This window comes from Xenopus laevis, chromosome 6L, assembly GCF_017654675.1.
Source record: "Xenopus laevis strain J_2021 chromosome 6L, Xenopus_laevis_v10.1, whole genome shotgun sequence".
Taxonomy (NCBI): domain Eukaryota; kingdom Metazoa; phylum Chordata; class Amphibia; order Anura; family Pipidae; genus Xenopus; species Xenopus laevis.
This window is the reverse complement of record NC_054381.1, coordinates 60,606,532-60,618,963: the sequence shown is the minus strand read 5'-3', so window position 1 is coordinate 60,618,963 and position 12,432 is coordinate 60,606,532. Positions and strand designations below refer to the sequence as shown.

The following is a 12,432-nucleotide window of genomic DNA, read 5'->3' as shown; positions in this document are numbered from 1 at the left end:
AATGCTGCGAATGGGCGCCGGTGGGTTGCAGAACCACATCAACTAGCCGATGCGGTCCTGGATCGCAGAAAAAAATCAAGCTTGACCGATTGATATCTGCCTGATTTTTGGCCTGATATTGATCGGGAGGACCCGTCGGGAGCCCCCCACACACAGGCAGATAAGCTGTCGAATCTGTCTAAAGGACCCATATCGGCCTTTAAGATGGTATAAGCATATATACTGCCTGGTCATGCATATTATTATTCACTGTTTTACATTCACTGCTTTACATTGTTTACTTATATAACCAACTCTAAGCCTCATTAGCATAGTGCAGGGAAAGGTGCAAAGTGCAAATAAATTGGTGTAAATTAGTGCCAAAAAAAACTATTTGCCACAACATCACCTATTTACTAAATGCCGAAGAGGAAAATTCACAAGTGAAAAACCTCAGCGCTAGAGAACTTTCACACTGTTCCGCCAGCGAAAATTCAGTAATTTATCAATGTGCGAACGCTATGCTTTTCGCTAAAGTGTATGCCACCAGGTTCAGGCTGGGGAACTCCCATTATAAAGATAGCGCAGCCACTTTTAAATAGCAATCAACATTTTCCTTTCCATCCTACTTTTCTCCATGGCGAAAATTCTCTAGTGAAAATTCGTCACTACTATTGTAGGCTGAAATATACTGGCGAATTTTCACTAGAGAATTTCGGCCAGGCGAAGATTTACCACAATTCTCTTGAAAAAGTGAACTTTTTTTATCGTGATTTTTAGTAAATATGGAGATGTGTTGTGAAAATACACCTGGTGAAGGGAGGCGAACTGTGGTGAAATTAGGTGAAGAGAAGTAAATGTGCCCCACTGACTGCAAAGACCAGAGTCTGTCCCATGAGTACAGCACTGCCTGCATTAGTCCTCCTGCCCCAACTGAATGATGCGCCAGTTAGAGAGAACTAGCCGGGACAGCCCACAAAGGAGCCCAGTACTTACTTCCTGCCCTATGGCTCCTTTCAAAGAGCGTCGTGTTGCACCTGTTAACTGCAGGAAGCAGGGTTGGCAAAAACATGCAAATTCGTCACTTTTTTTTTGGAAGTTGCACCTTGTTTCTCAGTGAAAAATTAGCCCTTATTATTATTGTTATCATGTATTTATAAAGTGCCAACATGTTTTGCAGCAATGTATAATAAATAGTGAATAAAGTACCCCCTTTTGTAAAATATAGGGATATTATAAGTTACCGAGGAGTTTCATGACCATATAAAAACACGAGGCTGAAGGCCGAGTGTTTTTATACAGGTCATGGAACTCCGAGGTAACTTCTAATATCCTCATATTTTACAACTGGGGGTACTTTATTTATTATAATACACAAATTTCAATGAGTCATGTGACAGAAATGACATCAGAACTCACCGTTTATAACTGATGACATCAGAACTCACCGTTTATAAGGATATAATTTACAGGATATTCATGGCTTTTGTGTATTATATGTATATATACACTGAACATACAGATTTATGTAAAAAAGCAGAAACTGACTAAGGGGTAATGAGGGCCTTGCCCAAAAGAGCTTGCACTTTTTGTGCAGATTTCTGTCAGATACTGTATTTTTCAGTTTATGTAAATTATATAATATAAAGCATATGACTACATACTTTCTTATTCATAATTAATGGTACCTGTGACCTTTAGGTTCCGATTTAGTGGGAGAATCCTCGGACTTGCTCTTATACATCAGTATCTGCTGGATGCCTTCTTTACAAGACCTTTTTATAAGGCCCTTCTACGGCTGTAAGTATATGGAGAATAACTTGCATATCTGAAATGCAAATTCATTCATTCAATACACCATTTATGCTTTTAAACTCACAGAATTATTTTACTGATTCCAAATTATCAGCTATATAGACCTTTAAGTAAAGGCTATCATGCTTTTCAAGATATTTTTTTTACTTTATAATTTACATAACTCTATTTTAATAAAACTGTTTTTGTGGGATGAGGGTACCAAAAACAAAAAAAAAACTTTATGAGATCATATCCCTATGAAGCGGGGTCTACACTATTATTTACTATCTGACATCTAGTCAGTGGCCTTAAAGGGGAACTATTGTGAAAATGAAAATTGAATATAAGCTTCATCATACAGAAATAAGAAATGCTGACCTGTTTCTGAAATAATTAAGTTGCTCTTCACTCGCTCCCACTCTCAGCATGTGTCTCTCTTCATTCTTCCTTAATGGAGGAGTTGGGATTCTGATTCAGAATGATAGGTAGATTCAATATATTTTTTAGGGGGACTACTCAGTTTTTAAAAATTACCAGAAATCCTGTCTCACTACATGCAGTATTTTTGCCAAAGCCAGTTATCTTGTTAGATTTTGTTTGTACTGGAATCAGTAATTTGAGTTGGCTCTAATACATGGGCTAGGAAAGGGAGCTTCCCCAAACTGAAAGCCTGATACCCAACTCCTGCTCAGAAAGGAATAAACGTGACTATTTCAGAAATGGAACAGACTTTTTAATTGATTATATTTAGGAAGTTTCTTATTTCAAAATGATGAAGCCTATTTAAATATTCATTTGCAATAGTTCCCCTTCAGTATATCATAATGTCATATAAAGTGAAAAACTTTCACCAGATTTTATAACCATAACAACTAATTTGCATTTACTATTCTCCTGCTTAAATGCATATATTATAAATGGGTGGTTGTATGTCTGTAAATGGAAATACTTATGAAGGCTGAATGAATACACTAGTCACTAAAAGGTGAGACGCACATCGGTTGTGACCAGGAAAGACCTCCAAATCCAGAAAACATTAGTAATTTGCAATTGGGAAAAATATTTTAGCTATGTATTTGTTCACCTTTCAGTCCCTGTGACCTCAGTGACCTTGAATACCTAGATGAAGAATTTCATCAGAGTTTACAGTGGATGAAGGACAATGACATAACTGAAATCCTGGATCTGACATTCACTGTCAATGAGGAGGTGTTTGGACAGGTACAGTAATACATTTTTCAGGAAATATTTACCCAAATTGGATTTATATACCCTTTTTCACAAATTTTTTTAGAGCTATGAATGCAAATAATCTCTACATTAATATGACACATTCTGTTTATGAGATGCTACATCTGTCTTACACAAACATGCTTCCCTTGCACTAGTCACTCTTCTGTACTGCTCACAATAAAAGACAACGCTCTTTTTAGGGTTCAAATTCAATTCAGCCTGGCGATTGGATTCATCTGAATCCTGCTGACAAAGGCTCGGATTCAGATGAATCCCAAACTGATTTGGTGCATCTTTACAGCAACAAAAGTCAGCATTATTTTGGTCAAAATTCTTAGACAGCAAAAAAGAGAACATCAACATTAGAACACAAAATATAATTAACCATAACAAAAAAAGTTATACAGGTATGGCACCTGTTATCCAGAATGCTCGGGACCTGGGTTTTTCCGGATAGCGGATCTTTCCGTAATTTGGCAGTGCTGTCTTCATGCCTTAAGTCTACTAGAAATTCATTTAAACATTAAATAAACCCAATACGCTGCTTTTGCTTCCAATAAGGATTAATTATATCTTAGTTGGGATCAAGTACAAGCTACTGTTTTATTATTACAGAGAAAAAGGAAATTATTTTTAAAAATTTGGATTATTTGGATATAATGGAGTCTATGGGAGACAGCCATTCCGTAATTAGGAGCTTTCTGGATATCGGGTTTCCGGATAAGGGATCCTATAACCTCTAATATGTATCTTTTTGGTTTAACTGCTGTTTCTTTTCAGGTCACTGAAAGGGAGCTGAAGTCTGGGGGCGCAAATATTCAGGTTTCAGAAAAGAATAAGAAAGAATATATTGAGAAAATGGTAAAATGGCGAGTGGAACGAGGAGTCGTACAGCAGACAGAAGCCCTTGTACGGGGATTTTATGAGGTAAGTTGGAAATTAAAAAAGATCAGAAGGCTCGTTATGAGCAAAGTTCAAAATTCTGATGTAGATCATCATGTTTTACCCACAATGCATTAGTGCTTCTTAGAATTCTATTGTATTTGCAGACACTCACAACTCAGCCAGCTCGAGGGAACCCTGGAATAAACTCCAAGTCCATGCAGACAATAATTCCAGGGTTCCCTTGCATAGGTGCTCTTATTTGCAAGGCCTCAGAGGTGGCTTAAAGGGCACATTGGAAATGGATGAAAGTTGCAAACGTGTGGATATGTGTATTTTTCTGGATACTGGATAGTAATGCATGCTCAGCATTGTGACTGTTTTAAAATGAGCCTTCCTGCAAGATAGTTTACTGTGCCAGGACTATAATCAGTGAAGTTGCAGTACTGGGGTTAATGTAAAGAAAGACAATGGCAAAGTATAATTGGTAATATTGCAAACCAAATGTATTTAACCTTAAAAACTTCACCAATGGAGTAACTCACCAAGTTGAATAGGTGGCCCAAGGGAGCAGACAATCCGTATGTAGAAGGACAAAATGTTCTATGACTCAGTGTCCTAGTGACACGAAACCCGTTAGTCATGAGATGTTTATATAAAAACAATTTTCACATTTTTACTTACTATCAGTCTGATCAACGTGAGACCTATGAGAGTGCCTTGCTATAACATTTTGTTCTTCTACAAAGAAGAATTTGTGAACTCTTTTTACACCTCTTCATACACAAAACATTTGTATGAAAACAGCTAGCAAGTAAATGTTTAAAGTAGCTTTCTATGTGTGCTTGTAGCCCTGAGACCCGTTTGTCTAATGTCAGGAGATCCTATGATGTGCCTACTGATAATTTACATTCATTTACACATTTTCCTCTAAACATATCTGATATATCATGCCCTAGGTCAGTGATCCCCAACCAGTAGCTCGTGAGCAACATGTTGCTCTCCAACCCCTTAGATGTTGCTCCCAGTGGCCTCAAAGCAGATAATTATTTTTGAATTCCTGGCTTGGAGGCAAGTTTTGGTTGTATAAAAACCAGGTACAATGCCAAACAGAGCCTCAATGTAGGTTGATAATCCACATAGGGGCTACTAAATGGCCAATCACAGCCCTTATTTGGCACCCCAAGAACATTTTTCATGCTAGTGTTGCTCCCCAACTCCTTTTACTTCTGAATATTGCTCACAGGTTCAAAAGGTTGGTGATCCCTGCCCTAGGTGCTGCATGTACGTATATGTGGTTGCATGAGGGCACTTATCTGGAAACCTAATATACAGATAGCTCCCATCTTTCAGCTTTCAGACTTGCATGTACCCAAGGATCAACCAATGTAACCTCTGTAGTCCTCCTAATGAAAGCAATAGTCCCATATTGTTTTGGTAGTGCTACTACTTCTGCCACAAGGAGGTTATATGAGCCAGAATGTAAAGTCAGCCCCATGACAGTGTCATCCTGTAGTTCCCCAGAGACTTCCACTTTGGAAAAAGACAGTCACGTGAATATTTATCTTATATGTGACAAGCACAATGTGTGCAGAAAATGAAACTAATGAAATGACTGTGCAGTAATTTAGGAATTGAGAATAGATTATGATTCCAGTGGGGACAGCAGTGGTAGATTTTAGCAGTGAGTTTGTTCACTAACCTTACCACTTGGCATCATCCGAGGCCTGAATGAATGATTAGCAACTTATGGGTTGTTCCTGGAGATGCCCAGATGGTACCCACCTCTCAATAAAGAGCATGTTGCAACTTTTTCCATGCCACTCTAGGAATGTGTACTACCGTGGTATATTATATGCTGGAGAAATCAATGTGCACCTGAAGCTGCACACTGTAACCATGAGGAGGTGCTGGAATACTAGAAAAAGGCAACTCCAGTAATAGATCAAAGGCACATTTCCTTAGCACACAAAACTCATTTTCTGCACATAAACAATGATAAAACATAATTCTAAAGATATTAATTTATCCAGCTCTATATGGGCAAGTCCTGAAGGAGGGGCATTCCCATTCCCCTGCAGTCATTGAATATGCAATACACTGATTACTATAAAAATACATCCATAGCATGGGCATTTCTAGCAGTTTTTCTTCTCAGGGAAAGACTAACGCTGTTGTATAGTTCATTTGCTTACACATACAGAGAATATAAACATACTGTATGGTACATTGCAACAGTGGAATTCCCCTCTAGAAAATCAAGTGATTTCCCCAAATTTACCTTCAATAACAGATTGCTAAAATGTAAATTGTATGTCTGCCTACCATATATACTGTATATAACTAGCATTTAGCATTAAACAGTTTGTCAGTTCAAAGCAACATTTTTCCACATCTTATGTAGCTCTTATTAACTGCACTGTAAATTTTTACAGGAGCTCTTTTTTACATCATTCAGTTGCGTCTCCTCATGAGCAAAAACATAAGAATAATATTATATGAATCAAAGCTCTATACAATTATTGGTAAACATGGTACCTGTATGATACCCTGCCAATCCTGACCAATATCCACATATTATTGATATGAGTTGGTTCCGGAGGTGGCAGGTTAGAAATTGTTGTTCCAGTTCATGGTGCATTGGCAGATGAACCCCAGATCCTCTTCACTTCCTACTGTTCCTATCATTTGTGTGCGTTGCCCAGCCATATCTCGTGTGGCCTTTTGTATGCTCTATATCCTATCAGCCAATGGCCAATCAGACCAAACAGTTGAGGTAGTTGGCTATCTAACGTCAGGGCTTGAACTAGAGGTATGTGGAAGAGGCAGGTGCCTAGGGTGCAACAGAAGGCGGGGGGAGGCAAACTGGGCCCATACCTCTTCTGCCTGCCATCCCTTCTCTGTCTGAATGCCAAATCCGTTGAATGCCCACGCTCAAAGATGATTCAGCTCCATATAACTGGCTACTTCTAGATATGGATGGTTTAAAGGAATGATCTTGTAAAAAATCGCTGTGTTATTTGAAAATTCAGGCACACGTCTAGAATATTTATCTAAAAGGACTGAACTGATTGCAGTTTTATTTCAGTGAGATTTGCATTTATTAGATGTGTCCCTGAATTTTCAAGTGATCTGTTAACCCGAGTTTAGTGGTGCTTTGGACTTCAATGAATTATATAATGCTCAATGATGCGTAGATATTGGTAGTGAGCTGAAGCAGTAGTAATTTCATCATTGTGCTAATAGCCAATTATTCAGTAAAATACTGGCCAGGTGGCAACCCTACATACAACACAAAGACTTGAATTAGCCTTTAGCTAATTAGCCTTTAGTGACACGACCACTGCAGTGGTCTTCATCAGGAGCAAAAAGCTTCTCAATACAAAATGAATCAAAAAGTTCTTTCAACATTTTACCTGTTTTTGTTCCAGGTTGTAGATTCAAGGCTTGTATCTGTATATGATGCAAGAGAACTTGAGCTGGTAATTGCAGGAACTGCTGAGATAGACCTCAATGACTGGCGCAATAACACAGAGTACCGAGGAGGTAAGGTTTTTGGTTTTTGAAATTATTTTTTTGTCAGCAGAATACGTAAGCACACCTAAGAAATCAGTATATGTACATAGACAAATAAAATGTACATTAAAGTAACAGATTATTACAGAACTAGTATGGGGAAAGAAGTGGAAGACAGGTTAATGGAGGTAATGTTTTACTGAGTATTAATACCTGCTGGGTGTAGAATGGCAGATTTGGTTTCCTTACTATCGGTGGTATAACTATAGAGGAAGCAGACCCTGTGGTCAGTTTCTTCTATAGTATTAAAATCCCTCCTCCCTGCCACTGTTCTCCTTTTAATTGGCTTGCGCACCCTCGCGAGAATGCGGCAGGGTAGGGGAGGCACAACCAGCAGAATCAGGAGAGGCCAGAAGAGGTAATGTGAACCAAGCTTGCCCCTCCAGATTTTTTTTTTGGCAGGTGGCCCTGCTGTTTTGCCTCTGCTTACTATAGGAATTCATTTAATCTAATCAATTTTATAAATTGAGTTCTTATTTGTCACAGTGGCAAGTCAGTTTCACGGTCCTTATCCTTAACTTCTAGTTTTAGTTCAGCCACAGATGGAGGCATGTAGGTGTTTAATTGAGGCTAAAATTTGTAGTTTATTGCACTTCACAACATACATTGAATTGAATTCTGATACTGACTTGATACCAACTGACCGGCTAAGAAAAATGTGTTTAGTATCTCATTAATGAATCCATGCATTATGATATGAATTATAGAATACATTTATTCAATGGAGTCCATGCGGGATTTGGGTTTAAAGGGACTGGGAATATCTACAGATTGCCCTGCTTTAGTAAAAGTGCAATCTATGCATTCATAAAGGCTGTATGGCTACATTTTGCAACATTTTCTCTCCACTTTATTTATTCTCTTTTGAACAACACCTGCTGACTCTTTTTTGATTTCAGGATATCACGATGGCCATATTGTCATCCGGTGGTTCTGGGCAGCAGTGGAAAGGTTCAACAATGAACAAAGATTACGACTCTTGCAGTTTGTCACTGGGACATCTAGTGTGCCATATGAAGGGTTTGCAGCTCTGCGAGGGAGCAACGGGCTGAGGAGATTCTGCATAGAAAAGTGGGGGAAAATAACATCACTTCCAAGGTATCATAAACATAAATGTTATTACCTGTAGATTATGTATCACCATGGGGCATTTTTTCCTCATCACTGTAACCCAGTGATCCCCAACCAGTAGGTCATGAGCTACATGTTGCTCTCCAACCCCTTGGATGTTGCTCCCAGTGGCCTCAAAGCAGGAGCTTATTTTTGAATTCCAGGCTTGGAGGCAAGTTTTGGTTGTATAAAAACCAGAGAGCCTCAATGTAGGTTGTCAATCCACATAGGGGCTCCCATATGGCCAATCACAGCACTTATATGGCACCCCAAGAACATTTTTAATGCTAGCGTTGCTCCCCAACTCCTTTTACTTCTGAATGTTGCTCACGGCTTCAAAAGGTTGGGGATCCCTGACCCATAACATCCAATAATTTGCTTATTTTCGCTGTTTTAACTGCACGAGACCAGTAGGGCAAAGGGGCCCCATTCATTTCAATTGCAATCCCTTGGACCCGCTTTTGAGGGGCAGATTTATCAAGGGTCGAATAGAATTAGAATTTTCGAGTGTCAAAATTAACACACATTTAAATCTCGAGTGACATTTATCACAATTTGACCATGGAAACAGTCCTAATTCGAATACCGGCCGAACTCATTTATAAGTCAATGGCAGAGGTCTTTTGAGCCATTTGGAGATATTAATAGCCTTCCTGACATTCAAGTTTTTTTTTCAGGAGAAAATCTGAATTGAATATGATTCAATTTTTCAGGTCTGAACCATTCGATCAGATATTAGACATTCAATTTGTTTCTTAAATAACCTTCCAGTCGAATTGTGAGTATATTTGAATTAAAAAAAGTTGAAATGAATTCGAAATTTGACCTTTGATAAATGGGCCTCTAATTTCTGAGCATCAATTGCTTGATCCTGTCCTAGGCAATCGCCAGTGAAATAGAAATGGTAAACATTTTGTCATGTAGTGAGGTCACCCAGATAACAAAAGTCCCTAAAGTGCATAATCTGCATTGCCCTAGGTCAAAATCTAGCAAAGTGCCACTGTAACCCCCTTATCATTAATAAATACATAATACATGGTCCTAATGTATTTATTTAACCAGGGTCAGACTGGGCTGGCAGGACACGGGGAAAAAACCTGGTGGGCCCCTGGTTCCTGTGGGCCACGCCGGCCCAGTACTTTTCCCTGCGCTAGTCTTCTTGCTGCAGGTCGCGGCAAATACAAGGTGCGCGCATGTGCTCAGCACGGGAACCCATTTACAGGGGACCCCGAGGGGGGCCCTGCAACATCAGTCATGGTGGGCCCCAGACCCCCAGTCTGACCCTGTATTTAACCCAATATTTCTTTGCAGTTAGGAGCAGTGAACAGACACTTCACTTTATTTGCAGTTTCACTCTTAATACAATGAAGAATATGTATATCCGGTCCTACTGGGGAGTGCTATTAAGTGGAATCCCCCTAGGAAAATCCTGTACTCTGTTCTAGCAAAAGGGAGTTAAGGCATTTCTCAGTGAAGAACTAGTCATATCCTTATTTTAGAAAGTTGTGTAGCATTGTTATTTCTATATTGCATTATGCTGGGGACCTCAGGAAATGTCATCTATTCATTTTCACATTAACTTAGAAAAGTAGCACAGGAAATTATTCTTGTCATTTCTTAAACGATCAGCTGTCTTTTCTCGGAAAACTTTACTTGTAACAATGACCTGTAATACAGTAATAATATTGACTTTTAATACAGTAGAACCCCCATTTTTTTCTGGGGACCAGAAGGTGTAAAATCTAGGAAAATGTAAAATCAGGGAAATGCATTATGTATTATATATTGGCAGGACCACAAAAAGTGGAAAAACTTAAAATCAGGGTACAGGTATCTGTTATACAGAAATTGGTTATCCAGACAGCTTTGAAATATAGGAAGCCTATCTCCTATAGACTGCATTTTAATCAAATCACTATATATTTTTTAAAAAAATCTATGTAATAATTATGGATGCACAGAATCCAGGATTCGGAATTCGGCCAGGATTCTGCCTTTTTCAGCAGGATTCGGCCGAATCCTTCTGCCCGGCCGAACCGAATCCGAATCCTAATTTGCATATGAAAATTAGGGATGGGGAGGGAAATTGCTTGACTTTTTGTCACAAAACAAGGAAGTAAAAAATGGAAATTTGGATTTGGTTTGGTAGTGGATTCGGTGCATCCCTAGTAATAATGAAACAGTACCTAGTACCTAAGATATAATTAACATTTTTGGAGGCAAAATTATTTTATTGGGTTTATTTAATGTTTAAATGATTTTAGTAAGACCCCCTTATCTGGAAAACCCCCCAAGTTTCAAGCATTCTGGATAACAGGTTCCATACTTATACTTAAAATTGAGGTTTCACTGTAGTGTCTCTCTATTCTGGGTAGTGGGTTTTTATTAAAATCCTGCTTTGCAAGCCGTAATATATTCCTAATTTGAGTCAGTAAGATTTCACCTACTTTGAGTTCTGTCTTGAAGTGTATACATGTTTTGACTATAAACAGCTATTTAGAGAGATATATATTATCTCTACTAATATCCTAATATCATTTCAACTTATCTTCTGCACTTACCTGCCTTTGCTTCCACAGAGATATGCCAACATTTTAGCTGCTGTAGTTGAGAAATGATATCCCCAAGAATGGGCAACTAAAGCCTAGCAAAATATATATTTAATATCAAGGTTTTACTGCAACTTCTCAGAGGTTCAGCAGTCCAATGAGACTGGCTGAACTTGTCACAGCTGCATATCCTTTTGCTCACTTTTGGCCTCTTCCAGGTGTCAGTGGCACTTTACATGCTCAGTGAAATCTGACCTGCTGCTGGTGCTTAATGAACATGAATGAGCACACATGGGAACATGCAATAAACAGACCTTTATATTCATCTAGGTGTTTATTTGTGATTAAAAAACCATGATTGTGCCTTAATTTGTTGCTTTTTTGTGGAGCGTTCATCAAAGACAATTTACAGGAAGAAGCCTGATTTATGAGAGGAAATGCCCTAACAATGCAGTGTTTTGCAAAATTGTCTAACAATAGGCAAACTGTTAAATGCTGTCATTTATCTTTTGCAGGGCACACACATGTTTCAATCGCTTGGATCTTCCTCCATATCCATCTTATTCAATGTTAAATGAAAAATTGTTAATAGCAGTGGAGGAGACAAGCACCTTTGGACTTGAATGAGCCAATACAAGGACATCTGGAATTTTCCTGACTGGTGAATTCATATTACTATCCCACAGACACAGGCGGTCGTTGTGGTCATGTTTTTTCACATTGCAGCATTTTTATTTCAATTTTTGCGGTTCTGTTAGAAGCTAATTATGAACATGCATGGGGAACTGGTTCCCTCCAAGGTATTACCTTTTTGCTTTCTTCTTCAAATTCCAGCAATCTACAAAGTTGTATGCAATATAAAAATTCAAACTGGACTCAAGGTTCTGTATATCTTTGCATACCTCCAATTTAACAGCAGAACACAGCATTTTAAGCTCTGAGAAGATGACCTTTCTCTATATCTCTGACCACTTAGCAAGAGGAATTATACAATCTGTGATCATGTGTCTGGATTTTCCAAAGGTACCATAACCTGGGTGCACAGTGTTCCAATGACTATGGCTCTGAGCAAAAAACCAACATGTTAATCAGCTGGAACAAAGTGACAAGACAGCTCAGAAAACAACATGTTAATTTTGTTAATATTCATTATTCTAATGAGGTCGCATTTTCATACATTTAGGGAGGGGTGGTCTATCTGTTTTCACACATCACAGTGGAAGCACAAATATGTGTTCTTTGCAACAGAATGTCATTGTGTGTAGACGAAAGAATAGAGCTAGTGACCGTTCACTTTCTCACTAGC

At 38.6% G+C, this 12,432-nt stretch overlaps 1 protein-coding gene across 3 annotated transcripts in view; it reads left to right on the top strand.

Moving 5' to 3' along the window:
- Nucleotides 1-11,999, top strand: part of LOC108718984 (E3 ubiquitin-protein ligase HECW1) — a 149,911-nt gene extending 137,912 nt beyond the window's left edge. For all 3 annotated transcript variants that reach the window (XM_041566097.1, XM_041566098.1, XM_041566099.1), the window contains 6 exons: nucleotides 1,681-1,779; nucleotides 2,868-2,997; nucleotides 3,790-3,936; nucleotides 7,323-7,437; nucleotides 8,367-8,565; nucleotides 11,642-11,999. In XM_041566097.1, the coding sequence (XP_041422031.1) occupies nucleotides 1,681-1,779; nucleotides 2,868-2,997; nucleotides 3,790-3,936; nucleotides 7,323-7,437; nucleotides 8,367-8,565; nucleotides 11,642-11,753 (802 nt within the window). In that variant the 3' untranslated portion in view covers nucleotides 11,754-11,999. The remainder of the gene's footprint in view (nucleotides 1-1,680; nucleotides 1,780-2,867; nucleotides 2,998-3,789; nucleotides 3,937-7,322; nucleotides 7,438-8,366; nucleotides 8,566-11,641) is intronic.
- The last annotated feature ends 433 nt before the right edge of the window (nucleotides 12,000-12,432 follow it).